This window comes from Oncorhynchus nerka, linkage group LG23 (genome assembly GCF_034236695.1).
Source record: "Oncorhynchus nerka isolate Pitt River linkage group LG23, Oner_Uvic_2.0, whole genome shotgun sequence".
NCBI lineage: Eukaryota > Metazoa > Chordata > Actinopteri > Salmoniformes > Salmonidae > Oncorhynchus > Oncorhynchus nerka.
Window position 1 is genome coordinate 37,402,537 of NC_088418.1, and position 18,365 is coordinate 37,420,901.

Sequence of the window (18,365 nt, forward strand, 5' to 3'; positions counted from 1 at the left end):
TGTAGAATCTCAAATACAAAAAAATTTTTGATTTGTTTAACACTTTTTTGGTTACTACATAATTCAACACATAATGTGTTATTTCATAGTTTTGATGTCTTCATTATTATTCTACAATTTTGAAAATAGTGCAAATAAAGAAAAATCCTTGAATGAGTAGGTGTGTCCAAACTTCTGACTGGTACTGTAAATTATGCGTTGAATGCACCATTTACCTTGGCAGAGATGAAAAGGGCAATAGGTAAGGCTGGGTTAACTTCCCCTAAAAAAAGATGAGGTGTGCTATGTTATATTGGCCCATCTTAGTGATGAAGCACTGGATAAGGTATTGGTGTTGTACAACTGGGTGTGGGAGGAGGGGAAACTACCAGGCTGCTGGAAGGAGGAAGTAGTGGTACCAATCTGGAAGCCAGGGGAGGACCGAACGAGGCCAACAAGCTATCAGCCAATAGCTTTAACATGTATGTAGGATTACGGAATGAATGAGAGGCTAACTTACTTCCTGGAGAGCAGGGGGCTAGTATCGCCACATCAGAGTGGGTGGGAGGAAGGTGGGAGATGAGGTACGCTTGAGGTTATATGGGAGAAACTTGGAGGTGGGGGCCTTCAGATTCCTTGGGGTGTACTTTGACACTAGGCTGACCTGGGCAGAACACATTGAGAGAGTGGTGGGAAAGTGTAAGAAGGTGCTAAATGTGGGGGGCTGAGAGTTCCTCATTGAGGGCCATCTATGTTGCATTGATCTGATCTGTAATAAACTATGGCAGTATAGCGTATGGTTCGGCAGCCCGGACCTCACTGGAAAGGCTAGATTTAATCCAAGATGGGGTAGCAGTGCAGACGTGGTTTGTTGTCCCTCTCGTTTACTTTTTACATTTTTCATATTTTTTGTATATATTCCAATTCATTTTTCAATCTCTTTTTCCATTTTTAAATTAAATATACCTTCCGGTAACCCGCCTCACTCAATGTGACACGGATCCACAATTTCTTTAGACCCTATAGCCAAAACTTTCATCAGAAGGTAGCCAGCTAATTAGCTAAGATACTAGCTATTTAGCCATTGTTAGCCACTGCTAGCGGCCTTTACCCTCTGCTCAGGCACCAGCCGTTTTTTAAGCCTGGATAATACCTGCTAGCCTCGGTCTACAATGCCAGATTCCTGCCGTAAACCATTGACCATTGATCATCACAGCTAGCTAGCTGTCACTGAGTGACCCAGCCCCAAAGCAGGCGCATCTCCTGGCTAGCAAATAAAATTACCACCACTACAATACCTTTTTCGCCCTTTGGCACGGTCCCTTCGTCGACATGGCGCCGTACCACCACGACTGGTCCACAGACGTAGCTGTGCCATCAACCGGCCTTTGCCGGACGACGGAGCAGACGATTCTACTTACCCCGGACTGCTAACTTTAAACGCTGTTTCTCCCGCGTGCTAGCGTGACACTGGACCCTATGATCACTTGGCTACATAGCTGATGCCTGCTGAACTGTTCATTTATCACGGTACGCCACTTTGTTTACCTCTGTTCATCTGTCGGCCCTAGCCCCGAACTCAGGCCCTGTGTGTAGTTAACCGACCCTCTCTGCCCATTCATTGCCATTATACCTGTTGTTGTTGTCTTAGCTGATTAGCTGTTGTTGTCTTACCCATTGTTGACTTAGCTAGCTCTCCCAATCAACACTTGTGATTGCTTTATGCCTCACTTTATGTCTCTCTCAAATGTCAATATGCCTTGTATACTGTTGTTTAGGATAATTATCATTGTTTTGGTTTACTGCGGGGCCCTTAGTCCCATTGTACATGCCTTAGATACCTCCTTTGTCCCACCTCCCACACATGCGGTGACCTCACCCAGTATAACCAGCGTGTTCAGAGATGCAATTTCTGTTATCATCACTCAGTGCCTGGGCTTACCTCCACTGTACCCGCACCCCACCATACCCCTGTCTGCACATTATGCCCTGAATCTATTCTACCACGCCCAGAAATCTGCCCCTTTTATTCTCTGACCCCAACGCACTAGACGACCAGTTTTGCTAGCCTTTAGCCGTACCCTCATCCTACTCCTCCTCTGTTCCTCGGGTGATGTGGAGGCTAACCCAGGCCCTGCGTGTCCCCAGGCACTCTCATTTGTTGACTTCTGACTTCGAAAAAGCCTTGGTTTCATGCATGTTAACATCAGAAGCCTCCTCCCTAAGTTCGTTTTACTCACTGCTCTAGCACACTCCGCCAACCCTGATGTCCTTGCCGTGTCTAAATCCTTTCTTAGGAAGGCCACCAAAAATTCTGAGACTTCCATACTCAACTACAACATTTTCCGTAAAGATAGAACTGCCAAATGGGGAGGAGTTGCAATCTACTGCAGAGATAGCCTGCAAAGTTATGTCATACTTTCCAGATCTATGCCCAAACAGTTCGAGCTTCTAATTTTAAAAATGAATCTGCCCTCTCACTGTTGCCGCTTGTTATAGACCCCCCTCAGCACCCAGCTGTGCCCTTTACACTATATGGGAATTGATTGCCCCCCATCTATCTTCAGAGTTTGTTCTGTTAGGTGACCTAAACTGGGATATGCTTAACACCCTATCAGTCCTACAATCTAAGCTAGATAACCTCAATCTCACACATATTTTCAAGGAAACCACCAGGTACAACCCTAAATCCATAAACATGGGCACCCTCATAGATATTATCCTGACCAACTTGCCCTCCAAAAACACCTCTGCTGTTTTCAATCAGGATCTCAGCGATCACTGCCTCATTGCCTGCATCCGCTACGGGTCCGCGGTCAAATGTCCACCCCTCATCACTGTCAAACGCTCCCTAAAACACTTTTGCGAGCAGGCCTTTCTAATCGACCTGGCCCAGGTATCCTGGAAGGATATTGACCTCATCCCGTCAGTCGAGGATGCCTGGTGGTTCTTTAAAAGTTATTTCCTCACCATCTTAAATAAGCATGCCCCTTTCAAAAAATGTAGAACTAAGAACAGATATAGCCCTTGGTTCACTACAGACCTGAGTGCCCTTGACCAGCACAAAAACATCATGTCGCGGACTGCAATAGCATCAAAGAGTCTCCGTGAAATGCAACTTTCAGAGACGTCAGGAACCAATACACGCAATCAGTCAGGAAAGCAAAGGCTAGCTTTTTCAAACAGAAATTTGCATCCTGTAGCTCTAACTCCAAAAAGTTTTGGGACACTGTAAAGTCCATGGAGAACAAGAGCACCTACTCCCAGCTGCCCACTGCAGTGAGGCTAGGCGACACGGTCACCACCGATAAATCCATGATAATCCAAAATTTCAATAAGCATTTCTCCACGGCTGGTCATGCTTTCGTCCTGGCTACTCCAACCCCAGCCAACACCCCTCGCAGCTACTTGCCCGAGCCTCCCCAGCTTCTCCTTCACCCAAATTCAGATAGCAGATGTTCTGAAAGAGCTGCAAAACCTGGACCCGTACAAATCAGCTGGGCTAGACAATCTGGACCCTCTCTTTCTAAAATGATCTGCCTCCATTGTTGCAACCCCTATTACCAGTCTGTTCAACCTCTCTTCCGTTTCGTCCGAGATCCCTAAAGATTGGAAAGCTGCCGCGGTCATCCCCCTCTTCAAAGGGGGTGACACTCTAGACCCAAACTGTTACAGACCTATATCCATCCTGCACTGCCTTTCTAATGTCTTTGAAAGCCAAGTTAATAAACAGATCACTGACCATTTCGAATCCCACAGTACCTTCTCCGCGTTGCAATCCGGTTTCCGAGCTGGTCATGGGGTGCACCTCAGCCACGCTCAAGGTACTAAACAATATCATAACCGCCATAGATAAAAGACAGTACAGTGTAGCCATCTTCATCGACCTGGCCAAGGCTTTCGACTCTGTCAATCACCGTATTCTTATCAGCAGACTCAATAGCCTTGATTTCTCAAATGACTGCCTCGCCTGGTTCACCAACTACTTCGCAGACAGAGTTCAATGTGTAAAATCCGAGGGCCTGTTGTCCGGACCTCTGGCAGTCTCTATGGGGGTACCACAGGGTTCAATTCTCGGGCCGACTCTTTTCTCTGTATATATCAACGATGTCGCTCTTGCTGCGGGTGATTCCCTTATCCACCTCTATGCAGACGACACCATTCTGTATACATCTGGCCCTTCTTTGGACACTGTGTTAACTAACCTCCAAACGAGCTTCAATGCCATACAACACTCCTTCTGTGGCCTCCAACTGCTCTTAAACGCTAGCAAAACCAAATGCATGCTATTCAACCGTTCGCTGCGGTTCGCACCCACCCGCCCGACTAGCATCACTACTCTGGACGATTCTGACCTAGAACTAAAAATACCTAGGTGTCTGGCTAGACTGTAAACTCTCCTTCCAGACTCATATCAAACATCTCCAATACAAAGTTAAATCTAGAATCGGCTTTCTATTTTGCAACAAATTTTCCTTCACTCACGCCGCCAAACTTACCCTAGTAAAACTGAATGTCCTACCGATCCTCGACTTCGGCAATGTCATCTACAAAATAGCTTCCAATACTCTACTCAGCAAACTGGATGCAGTTTATCACAGTGCCATCCGTTTTGTTACTAAAGCACCTTATACCACCCACCACTGCGACCTGTATGCTCTAGTCGGCTGGCCCTCGCTACATATTCGTCGCCAGACCCACTGGCTCCAGGTCATCTATAAGTGTATGCTAGGTAAAGCTACGCCTTATCTCAGCTCACTGGTCACGATAACAACACCCAATTATTTACTTTGCTGCTCTTTTGTACACCAGTATCACTACTTACACACCATCATTACTTTATTACTATGGCATATTTATTGCCTTACATCCTCATGCCATTTGCACACACTGTATATAGACTTTCTTTTTTTGTAGTGTGTTATTGACTGTACGCTTGTTTATTCCATGTGTAACTCTGTGTTGTTATTTCTGTCGCACTGCTTTGCTTTATCATGGCCAGGTCACAGTTGTAAATGTTCTCAACTAGCTTAACTGGTTAATAAATAAAGGTGAAATAAAAAAATAAAAATACAGGGGCAAGGACTCAGAATATGTAGTGGGGCGTTTCAGACCTTCCCAGTGTCTGCGCTACAAGTGGAGATGGGGGATATGGCATTGCCGATTTCTGCAGCTGGCAATTAATTATTGGGTCAACCTACAGGAACATGGGGTGTCTCATCCTGGAAAGGGATTTTACTGGTGTGCTGGGAACATGAGAGAGGACAGAACACAAGCTTTGGGTGGGTGGGTAATACCCAGGCGAAGAAGATGGGATTGTATGGAAGGGAGTTGAGTCCAATGGTAGCTATTCCTGTGAATCCACCATGGCTGCTCTCGCCTCCAGTAGTTGATCTAAAAGTGTTGGAGAGACAACGGAAAGATGGGAAGGGTGTTGATCCATCTTATTTGTTTAAAATAAATATGGATACTGTATATCAGGATGCTGTGGCCATTTACACAGATGGTTCAAAAGATCCAAGGACAGGATGTACTGGGTCAGCATTTGTAGTGCAGGAATGTGGGGTGGCGGTCAGGAAATGTATATGGCTGTAAATACGGCGGAACTGTTGGTCATACTGTTGGCCTTGCAGTGGGTGGAGGAGGTGAAGCCAGAGAGAGCAGTTTTTTGCTCTAATTCATGTGCAGTGTCTTCACTGGCAAGTGTCTTCACTGACATTTTCAACCTGTCCCAGACTGAGTCAGTAATACTAACATGTTTCAAGCAGACCACCATAGTCCCTGTGCTCAAGAACACTAAGGTAACCTACCTAAATGACTACCGACCCATAGCACTCACGTCTGTAGCCATGAAGTGCTTTGAAAGGCTAGTCATGGCTCACTTCAACACCATTATCCCAGAAACTCTAGACCCACTCCAACTTGTATACCGCCTCAACAGATCCACTGATTTGGCATGGGTCCTGAGATCCTCAAAAGGTTCTACAGCTGCAACATCGAGAGCATCCTGACCGGTTGCATCACTGCCTGGTACGGCAATTGGTCGGCCTCGGACCGCAAGGCACTTCAGAGGGTAGTGCGTACGGCCCAGTACATCACTGGGGCAAAGCTGCCTGCCATCTAGGACCTCTACACCAGGTGGTGTCAGAGGAAGGCCCTAAAAATTGTCAAAGACCCCAGCCACCCCAGTCATAGACTGTTCTCTCTACTACCGCAGTACCGGAGTGCCAAGTCTAGAACAAAAAGGCTTCTCAACAGTTTTTACCCCCAAGCCATAAGACTCCTGAACAGGTAACCAAATGGTTACCCGGACTATTTGCATTGTGCCCCCCCCCAACCCCTCTTTTACGCTGCTGCTACTCTCTCTAGTCACTTTAACTATACATTCATGTACACACTACCTAAATTGACCCGACCAACCAATGCTCCCGCACATTGGCTAACCAGGCTATCTGCATTGTGCCCCACCACCCACCAACCCCTCTTTTTACGCTTCTGCTACTCTCTGTTCATCATATATGCATAGTCACTTTAATGATACCTACATGTACATACTACCTCAATAAGCCTGACTAACAGGTGTCTGTATATAGCCTTGCTACTCTTTTTTCAAATGTCTTTTTACTGTTGTTTTATTTCTTTACTTACCTACACACACACACACACACACACACACACACACACACACACACACACACACACACACGTACCTTCTTTTTCCCCCCACACCATTGGTTAGAGCCTGTAAGGAAGCATTTCATTGTAAGGTCTACACCTGTTCTATTCGGCACACGTGACAAATAAACTTTGATTTGATTTGATTTGACGATGCAATCTTTATTGCACTCCACACTGCCCTTTCCCACCTGGACAAAAGGAACACCTACGCGAGAATGCTAATCATTGACTACAACTCAGATTTCAACGCCATTGTGCCTTCAAAGCTCATCACTAAGCTAAGGACCCTGGGACTAAACACCTCCCTCTGCAACTGGATCCTGGACTTCCTGACGGGTCGCCCCCCAGGTGGTAAGGGTAGGTAACAACACATCCGCCACGCTGATCCTCAACACGGGGGCCCCTCAGGGGTGCATGCTCAGTCCCCTCCTGTACTCCCTGTTCACTCATGACTGCATGGCCAGGCACGACTCCAAAACCATTGTCAAGTTTGCCAATGACACAGCAGTGGTAGGCAACATCACTGGGACCAAGCTTCCTGCCATCCAGGATCTCTATACCAGGCGGTGTCAGAGGAAGGCCCTAAAAATTGTCAAAAACTCCAGCCGCCCTAGTCATGGTCTGTTCTCTCTGCTACAGCACGGCAAGCGGTACCGGAGCGCCAATCAAGGTCCAAAAGGCTTCTTAACAGCTTCTTCCCCCAAGCCATAAGACACCTGAACGGCTAATCAAAGGGATTCCCAGACACCTCTATTACACTGCTGCTACTCTCTGTTCATTATCTATGCATAGTCACTTTAACTCTACCTACATGTACATATTACCTCAATTATCTTGACTAACCGGTGCCCCCCGCACATTGACTCTGTACCGGTACACCCTGTATATAGTCTCGCTATTGTTATTTTACTGCTGCTTTTGAATTATTTGTTACTTTTATTTTCTATTTTTTACCTAACACTTTTTTTTCTTAAAACTTCTTAAAGCATTGTTGGTTAAGGGCTTTTAAGAATTTCACTGTAAGGTCTACATCTGTTGTGTAGACCTTACAGTGAAGGGCAGGCATTCATTTCAAGTACAGAAGAAAGTCGGGAGGGGAGGACCACAGGAAGAGACAGAAGAGAGGAGGCTATTTTACATGATTAAGGGTGGGACACAGACAGTTGAATAAGACTTTAAACATGATAGGAAAGCATCCAACAGGAAAGTGTGATTATTGTTAGCCAGGGAATAGAGACAGTGGAGCATGTACTGATACAGTGTGGATGGTATGAGAAGGAAAGAGAGAGGATGAGATCCAGGATGATGGAGAAGGGGATACAGGAAATGAGTTTAAATAGTATACTGACTAGAACGTCATTAGATTAAAAAATATATATATATATTTGAGACTAAGGGAAACGTGCTGCCACGTAGGATTTATTTTCTCCGTCTCTGGCCCACACTCCAGTACAATAGGTGGTAGTAATGCACCATGACATTGAATGCCAACCGCCGATAAACTCCACGGAAGAAGAAGAAAACTCACGTGTTCAGTGCAGCAGATGAGCTTCGTACCCAATCAGACAACAGGTCACCGAGGCTAAAGTCGTCCCTCTCGCTGTCTTTGAGAAGCGTCTCCCGAATTTAAAACCTTGGTTACTTGGAAACAATGAGCAAGGGGGCAAACTAGCAATGTAACGTAATACACAACGGCCACGTTAGAACAGCATCAATACGGTATAAACATTTAGCTTTTTCAATGAGGCTTGTCATAATAGCTTAACACAGATATTTAGCGTCTTCGTTTTGGATTATTTGCCTCAGCAAGAATTTGCTACCAACTGGAGAGGAATTGAACATCATGGACTGGTCAGACTAATTATTTTCCCACACTCTTCTGACACCATGCCAAATCGTCAAAAGAAAATTATATTCTCTGTCGCCGGTGTGTTGAGTTTCGGTTGCGTCCTCATTGTTGCGGCCGCGATGGGGTCGCAATTTTGGGTCCAGGGGACTATGCTGTGTACAACCGGGGCGCAGCTTGTAAATGCCACAGGACAAGAGCTTGATAAATTTGTCGGTAGGGTTAACTATGGTCTCTTTCACGGACAGACAGTGAAGCAATGTGGACTTGGTGGAAGACCCTTCAGATTTTCATGTGAGTAGAAGTCCATGTGAATTGCATGAGACGTTTGTGAAACACTGTGGTTTTAAAGATTACTGCTGGGTTGAAACATCATGTTCTCATTTGAGCATCTATTATGAAAAGTGAATAACAATGAGACAAGAGGTTACCCACCCCATTAATAATTCAAATGACTATAGATAGACTACACCCTGTTTTAATTGAGTCCTATCCCTGTGACTTAAGGATCTATTTGATTAAATCAAATGTGATGTTTAGCATTAATTCGTTGGCAGGATTGGCACAATATAAAGCCTACTTATAGACTGTAAAAAAAAATCACCTTTACAATAAAGTATACTGAACAAAAATCTAAATACAACAGTCAACAATTAACGATTTTAGTGAGTTACAGTTCATATAAGGAAATCAGTCCATTGAAATTAATTCATTATGCCCTAATTTATGGATTTCACATGACTGGGCAGGGGGGCAGCCACGGGCGGGCCTGGGAGGGCATAGGCCCACCCACTGGTACCGAGTAAATGTGCGGGGGTACAAGTTAGTCAAGGTAATTTGTACATGTAGGTAGGGTTAAAGTTACTTATGCATAGATAATAAACAGCAAGTAGCAGCAGTGTAAAAAACAGAGGGGGGGGGGGGGGGGCTTGTCAATGTAAATAGTCCAGGTGGCCATTTGATTAATTGTTCAGGAGTCTTATGGCTTGGGGGTAGAAGCTGTTAAGGAGCCCTTTTGACCTAGACTTGGTGCTCCGGTACCGCTTGCCGTGCAGTAGCAGAGAGAAGTCTATGACTAGGGTGGCTGGAGTCGTTGAACATTTCTTGGGCCTTCCTCTGACACCGCCTGGAATATAGAGTACCAGTCAAAAGTTTGGACACACCTACTCATTCAAGGTTTTTATTTTATTTGAACTATTTTCTAAATTGTAGAATAAAACTATGAAATAACACATAGAATCATGTTGTAACCCACAATCTTTTTAAATCAAAATATATTTGATATTCTTCTAAGTAGCCACCCTTTGCCTTGATGACAGCTTTAAACACTCTTGGCATTCTCTCAACCAGCTTCATGAGGTAGTCACCTGGAATGCATTTCCATTAACAGGTGTGCCTTGTTAATTTGTGGATTTAAATTTTCTTCGTAATGCCTTTGAGCCAATCAGTTGTGTTGTGACAAGGTAGGGGTGGTATACAGAAGATAGCCCTATTTGATGAGAGGCCAAGTCCATATTATGGCAAGAACAGCTCAAAAAGCAAAGAGAAACGACAGTCCATCATTACTTTAAGACATGAAGGTCAGTCAATACAGAACATTTTAAGAACTTCAAGCGCTATGATCAAACTGGCTCTCATGAGGACTGCCACAGGAAAGGAAGACCCAGAGTTACCTCTCCTGCAGAGGATAACTTCAGTTACCAGCCTCAGAAATTGCAGCCCAAAGAAATGCTTCAGTGTTCAAGTAACAGACACATCTCAACATCAACTGTTAAGAGGAGACTGCGTAAATCAGGCCTTCATGGTCGAATTGCTGCAAAGAAACCACTATTAAAGGACACCAAAAATAAGAGACTTGCTTGGGCTAAGAGCACGAGCAATGGACATTAGACCAGTGGAAATCTGTCCTTCTGTCTGATGAGTCCAAATTTTAGATTTTTGGTTCCAACCGTCGTCTTTGAGACGCAGAGTAGGTGAAATGATGATCTCTGCATGTGTGGTTCCCACCGTGAAGCATGGAGGAGGTGTGATGTGGCAGTTCTTTGCTAGTGATACTGTCGGTGATTTGTTTCGAATTCAAGGCACACTTAACACCATCCCCTCTGGTTTGCGCTTAGTGGGACTATCATTTGTTTTTCAACAGAACAGTTACCCAACACACCACCAGGATGTGTAAGGGCTTCTTGACCAAGAAGGAGAGTGATGGAGTGCTGCATCAGATGACCTGGCCTCCACAATCACCTGACCTCAACTCAATTGAGATGGTTTGGGATGAGTTGGACCGCGGCGTGAAGGAAAAGCAGCCAACATGTGCTCTGTATATGTGGGAACTCCTTCAAGACTGTTGGAAAAGCATTCCAGGTGAAGCTGGTTGCCAAGACTGTGTAAAGCTGTCATCATGGCTACTTTGAAGAATCTAATATATAAAACACATTTTGATTTATTGAAAACTTTTTTGGTACTACATGATTCCATATGTGTTATTTCATAGTTTTGATGTCTTCACTATTATTCTACAATGTAGAAAATAGTAAAAATAAAGGAAAACCTTTGAGCAGGTGTGTCCAAACTTTTGACAGATACTGTATATTTACTTATGTGTGTGTATATTTATGTATGTATGTATGTATGTATGTATGTATGTATGTATGTATGTATGTATGTATGTATATATATATATGTATATATATACATACACACACACACACACATAAGTAAATATACAGTATCTGTCAAAAGTTTGGACACACCTGCTCAAAGGTTTTCCTTTATTTTTACTATTTATATTATACATACATACATACACACACAAACACACACACACAGTGGACTCCAAAATTACTGGCACCCCTGACTGGTAATGCAGAAACAAAATACTTAAAAAAAATATATAAACAATATGATTATAGAGAAACTCAAAATACCAACATGTGAGAAATACTGTACTTTGTTCATGTTTAAATGGAACCAACCAAAATCATACAATTATTTAATGCATTTTACATTTTACCAAAATTAAGGTTTCATAATTATTGGCACTCCTCATTTAGTACTTAGTGCAAATCACCTCTGGCAAGGATAACAGCATGGAGTCTTTTCCTGTAATGCTTGACAAGGTTAAGGAACACATTTGGAGGGATTTTGGACCCTTTCAAGATCCTTCAGATTCTTGGGTTTGCGCTCATCAACTGCCCTCTTCAACTCAGCCCACAGGTTTTCGATTGGATTGAGGTCCTGCGACTGAGATGGCCATGGTAGAACATTGATTTTGTTGTCACAGAACCTTTTCTGTGTGGCTCTTGAGGTATGTTTTTTGTCATTGTCTTGTTGGAAAGTCCACCTATGGCCAGGTCCCAGCCTTCTGGCAGAGGCAACCAGATTGTCAGCCAAAATTGCCTGATACTTGGTGGAATTCATTATGTCATCCATCGTAACCAGTGCCCCTGGACCTCTGGAATGAAAACCTCCCCAAAACATCACCGACCCACCACCATATTTCACCATGTGTATGAGGTGCCTCTCCTTGTATGCATCTCTGTTTCGACCCCAAACATGCCGATGCCGTATCTGACCAAAGCACCTTCTTCCAGTCATAATTTAAATTATGTTAAATTACGCTTGCATCTGTGTCTTGGGGTCAGAAAGGGCTTTCTTCTGGCAACCCTTCCGAAAGGCCTGTGGTTGTGGAGGTGGCGTCTGATGGTGCTTTTTGAAACCTGGTGACCCCAAGACACCACCAAGGCCTGCAATTCTTTCACAGTGATTCTTGGGGATTTTTTTGCTTCTCTCAACATCCTCCCTATCCTGGGGGGGCAAAATGCATTTGCGTCCTCTACCCGTGAGGTTTTCAACTGTTCCATATCTTTAGATTTTTTAAATAATTGACCTGACAGTGCTCAATTGTTTGTGGATCTTCTTGTAGCCATTACCAGATTTATGAAGGTCTACGACCATCTGTCTCTTTTGAACTGCCAGTTCTTTTGTTTTCTTCATGGAGTTGGATAAAAAGGAATATTGCATGCGTGTTACCTCATTTTTATATCCTAGTGAAACAGGAAGTGATGTAATGGCTCAATGTAGTTCCTTAAGACTTAGATAAACTTAAATACGTAGAATTTAATTCCTGGTTTAAGTTTGGTAGATTTTATTTACAATCTTTAAGGGTGCCATTAACTGTTACACCTTGATTTGGAGGACATTGATTTTTAATTAAATCAGTAAATGATTTTGGTGGCTTCCATTGAAACATTAATAAATTACAGTATTTCTCACATGTTGGTATTTTCAGTTTATCTCTAATTATATTGTTTATTTTTTATGGAACTCGGTAGTGAGTGTTGCTACCGAAGACAGACAATTTTTTATGCACTTCAGTACCTCGACGGTCCCGTTCTGTGAGCGTGTGTGGCCTACCACTTTCCGGTTGAGCCGTTGTTGCTCCTAGACATTTCCACTTCACAATAACAGCACTTACAGTTGACCGGGGCAGCTCTAGCAGGGCAGAAATTTGACAACTGACGTGTTGGAAAGGTGGCATCCGATGATGGTGCCATGTTGAAAGTCACTAAGCTCTTCAGTAAGACTATTCTACTGCCAATGTTTATCTATAGAGATTGCATGGTGTTATGTTTGACTTTATACACCTGTCAGCAACGGGTGAGGCTAAACTAGCCGAATCCACTAATTTGAAGGGGTGTCCACATACTTTTGTATATATAGTGTCTTTGGCTATATCCATTATAATGATCCTGATAAATTAATTTACCTAGCTCAGAGAAGCTGTCCGTCTCGTCACGTTTATATGCATGGCACGTTTATATGCATTTGTTCCACAGGTCGGAGAGGCAGACAGAAAAATTTAGACACACCCAAACATGTCTTTTTTTACTCCCCAACGGGATCAGGAGGGGCGAAGTTGGAGTCATGCGTCCTCCGAAACATGACCCACCTAACCGCGCTCCTTAATACCCTCCAGCTTAACCCAGAAGCACCAATGTGTCGAAGGAAACACTTTTCAACACAAGAAGTCACTAGGGTGCAATTAGCCAAGTAAAGCACCTACAGCAAAACCCGGACGACGCTGGGCCAACTGTGCCATCACGGCCGGTTGTGGCATAGCCCGGGAATGAACTCGGGTCTGTAGTAATGCCTGTAGCACTGCGATGCAATTCCATAGACTGCTGTGCCACTCGGGAGGTCCCCCCAAACCAAACATTTTATAAAAGTACAGAATTCAAAATGGTAGTTGGGGGAAACATTGTAAAGTTATGCGTCTTTGAAATGTGATCAACTTGTTAACCCACTTCAGAGACAAGTAGGAGAAAATGCACTTTAATAATTTCCACACTGGAGAGCTCAACTTTGTTTATGCCCGTTCAGCATTGTCCACATCCGCTTAAGCCTTAGCCCCACCTATCTCTTTAAGAATTCCCGTGTTATTGCATGAATCAGCATGGCATTGCCCTCCAGAAAGTAGTCTCTCTATTATCCGATTGTCACTAGTTAAGTCATCAATTGTAGAAAGGAGCAGGGTTTTATGTTCTTTAAATACGATGTTAAACCTAGCCACACTTGCTAACCTTATGCCTAAACTTAAATGAATACCAAAAAGCAATTATTTTCCCATTTTAAAGATTATAGACAATGTCACTGTGCTGTCTAGTGGAAACCCTATTACCCCCCCCCCCCCCCCCCCATTATTTCAGCCGATCATGGGTCCTGCATTTATTTTTCTCTAAAAAAGCTCAGTGCTCTCTTCTTGGCTAAACTAGGCTAGTAATTTAAATGTTTTATTCATATTTACGGATCCCATATAAGTTTGTAATTAAGTCATGTGAAAGTTTACATGTTCAAGAAGGCATTTCTGGAAAAAATAAATACAAAATCTAATGGTCCTACTGTGTAGGAAATGGCATCAAATGCCTACGATCCTGAATCTGGTCACAAATGATAGCCTAGTGGCATGAGGTAATATTGTCTAAACACTTTTTTTCCAGGGGAGATTAAGTTTATACATTGACTGGCTGGGCTGTGGGATAATTCTAATGGAACTGTTAACAGGCATTACCTGGAGGATGTGGCATTGTTGTGCTATAACTCCCTACTATCAACCAATCAGAATCCTAGATCCAAGCAACCTGTTTTATGAAAATAGATTTACAGGCTGCGAAGATGTATAACGCTGCTGTAAAATTGACCTCTGTTGTTCAAGGTATTGGGAAATTGATTGAACAGTCACATCTCTAATGAGACTAGACTAGGCTACACATACAGTAAGCCTGTACACACATGTGGGTCATGGAGCCCTGATGACCACGTGTAAATGCGCACGTAGCCTACCCTCGGTGGTAGAAATACCTTAAACTTCATATTTATCATCTACAGCACTACCCCACCATTAATGTATGTGAAAACTGCATATTTCTATGTTTTTTTAGTAAAACAGATAGTGGAAATGCGTTTGACATTACTTTACTTTGCCAACTCATAGTTGGTTCAAATCAGAAATGTTTTATTTTTATCTGGCGTTCATCTTTTTGATTATAAATCCACCGTTTTCACATGCTGGAGATGATTAATTTGAAGTTGACACATTTTGGAATGTCAGCAGAACATTATTTAGTGCTAACAACAAACTCAAATCAAACAAAGCGATGTAAATGGAGTAAAGAGAACCCTTTATCAAAATCATGTAGGCTAGCCTTACAGGGGAAACTCAACTGCCTTCAACTAGGTTAATTGGCCATTCATAAGAGATGGGCATCTCTTATAACTCAGCAGTACATGTTTTGAGGTTGCAGTAACAAGAATCCTACACAAGCACAGTGGACTGAATCTTTATTGGACCGTGACACATGCATCATCAGCAACTGTTCACTAATGAGATTTGGCACACACACACATTATCTTTTCGCTTGACCCGGCAGGCTTACTAACCATTGATGGCTTTTTATATGAACAAAAAACTATTTGTTCTCTGATGGTTTGCGCCATCTGCCTTTATACAAATAGAACACAGAGACTCATGCATGTGTTTCATCATGTGAAAGTTGTGGGGGGAGAAAATACTATTAACTGTTTAATAACTGTAGAACATTCCCACACCTCTCCATATTGTCCCTCTCCTTGTAGTTTTTCCGAACTTGGTGGACGTCATCCCAGCCAGTCTTCATGTCACTGTGATCTTCTTCTGCGGAGTTCTCATCCTCTTCTCCTCTGTGGCCACAGGCTTCTTTGTGTACAACGCCTTTGGTAGTCCCTACGAGACTCTGCACGGAGCCCTGGGACTCTACCTCTGGAACTTCGTCTGCTGTAAGCACACACAAAAATAGCATCTTAACCTTTTTCTTTCTAGAGTGATATCCTTCACAGGGTAGCCGAATCACCCTCTAAGTTGTGAACAAGCAGCCTACCATATGAACATTGGCTAAGCACAAGCCCCCATACTCTGCAACATAAGCACAAAACACACCGCTCACATCACAGGTAAACAGCTCTATTACACACATGCATTCCAACTTCAGATATAAATAGCTCGCTTGTAGGCTAAACAGGAGCCACGTTTATTGGTTCTACCGTGGCATTTTTCCTGATGTTGGACACATTTTTAGACAGGTGTACACAATTAAGACTCCTTGTGATCTGATTGTATCAGCTCTTCCTGACCACCTCTGAAGGTAGTCAGGCACACATTGTGTCTGGATATATTTCAATTGTAGACAGATCTAGTGAAACAATTTAAATAATCATTATCCCACCCTCTAAAATCATTGATAGGTGGGTCCATTGTGTCTTTAAATAAATTAAGAAATATTATTTGGAAAGAAAATCTCAAATAATGTGCATACAGCAAGGGACCAATAATTCTGAAAATGTGGGCCCAATCAGAATGTGGACAAGATCAGAACGCATGTTAGCCCCATGTATAAACGGGGCGATAGAGCAGTGGTTCTCAACCAGGAGTACTAGTACTCTTGGGGGTACTTGGCCTATACACTGGGTACTTGAAGACTCATGCTGGTACAGTAACCAAAAAAGGTTGAGAATCACTGCTATAGAGAACATGATTGGGGTCCAACAAAGGTGTTCTTCAACACTTCAACATTAGTTATAAGTGCATATCAGAGTCATTCAAACACAACAGCCAAGCCATGAGTGGTTGGCTGTACGTTATTGAGAAAAGGATCCACTTCCCTATTGCCTTTTTCAGCTTTAAAACCATTATCCAGTAGCTTACCATCTCATCAGGAGACAGTGGGCTACTTGACCTCCCATCCAAATAATGGCACAAATTAAGAAAAACTGCACCAGAGTTAAAGGATATTTCTCAGTTATCTGGAACCGAGGCCCTACTGCTTGCCAGGTTTACACTAGAATGCAAGTTTGGATTAATCTAATCAATGAACCTATTTTTACGATTATGTGAAAGATGTCACCATGTTAATTAAAATCTCTCACTGCAGTGAATGACCTATGCTTAATTGTTTTGGTAACCTTTTAGTGATTGCAACTACTGTAGCATTAACATATTTCCTTTTAATGTGGTGATGGAGGGAAAAGGTATTCTGCCTTATAGGAACGTGTTTACAGTAACTGATCATTTGGATGCCTTTGACTTCTTATTTGAACTCCCAGTGTTGTCAACTGTAATAGTATAATATTGTGTGCCTGTCTGTCTGCCTGACCTTCTGAACAGGCCTCTGCAGCTGCCTGGTGATGATTCTGTTTGCCTCCGAGGTGAAGCTCCACCGGCTGTCTGACCACATCGCCAACTTCAACGAGGGCACGTTTATGTACAAGACGCACACAGAACAATTCGACCACTCCTTCTGGCTCATCTTCCTCACCTTCCTCGTCCATAGCCTTAACATCCTACTGATCCGTGTGGCCGGGATCCAGTTCCCCTTCCAGGAGGCCAAAGAGTCGAATGTCAACACTGGGGCATCAGATCTCATGTACTGACCAGGGCTTTTGTTTGTTTTTGTGGCCGCTGGCTGCCCCTCCCCCACTCTAGTGACACTGAGCCTCGGCTATTGGCATGTCTCAATGGGAGACTTGGGGCCATAGCTCCTTGGTGCCCATGTGCTGTTGTAAGGTCCAAGAAAATGTGACCTTCCTAAGCCACTTCTTTTCTCCTTCCCATGACGAGCTGTCAGTCCTTCAGACGACAACCGGAGAAGTCTCCCTGGCCACCTCTGTTAGGGACGCTGTTTTGAATCTTGGAGGGGAGGGGTCTTGTTTTTCTTTCCATCGTGTCATTAATTGGTGATATCTCGTTAGGCGGTGGGCCAATTAAAGGCCAGGATTTCACTCTGCTATAGAAAAGCAGAGACTTGTTTGGTTCCACTCCTTTTATCAGGTTTTTCCAAGAATTGGCAGTCCCTCCCTTGGCAGTCCGAAGTTTTATCAATGAAGGGGGACTGTTAAACAGTATGTGACGATTGATTGACCAGAATAGGTACCATGTGTGTTTAGCCTTTCATTAGTGCCCCCGAAATGTATTGAAAGACCACAACTGTACAACTTAAACAGCCGTTTCTCTATCCCTTGTGCTTCATATTGGTTTTTACTTACATATTTAGAAATCCTAGTGGTCGCTTCATTGTTTAGTTAGATTATGTATTCAGAATCATGTGATTTGCCAATTTGAATGATTTCAATGATGATCATTCCTAATACAACATTTTATTTTATGTGTAGAGCTTTTTAGATTTGCTCTAGATTTATATTCTGTTGGTGTAAGTCTGACCACACCGCTCGCATGCGCGAGCGTTGCAAAATAAATTTCAACATACGTTATTCAATTATTGCACCCACTGCTCACGCGCGCCTGCATTGCCAAGGGATAAAATAGAAGTCAGTT

General features: G+C 43.3%; 1 protein-coding gene across 2 annotated transcripts; it reads left to right on the top strand.

The window, feature by feature from the left end:
- The first annotated feature begins 8,204 nt into the window (after nt 1–8,204).
- Nucleotides 8,205–18,301, top strand: LOC115106225 (clarin-1-like). 2 transcript variants are annotated; one of them, XM_029628787.2, is made up of 3 exons: nt 8,205–8,797; nt 15,731–15,814; nt 17,199–18,301. In XM_029628787.2, the coding sequence occupies exons 1-3, from the start codon at nt 8,545–8,547 to the stop codon at nt 17,462–17,464; spliced, it is 603 nt and encodes a 200-aa protein (XP_029484647.1). In that variant the 5' UTR covers nt 8,205–8,544; the 3' UTR covers nt 17,465–18,301. The 2 variants fall into 2 exon arrangements, with proteins under 2 accessions (XP_029484647.1, XP_029484646.1); XM_029628786.2 differs by having other exon boundaries at nt 8,206–8,797; nt 15,635–15,814.
- Nucleotides 18,302–18,365: the final 64 nt, after the last annotated feature.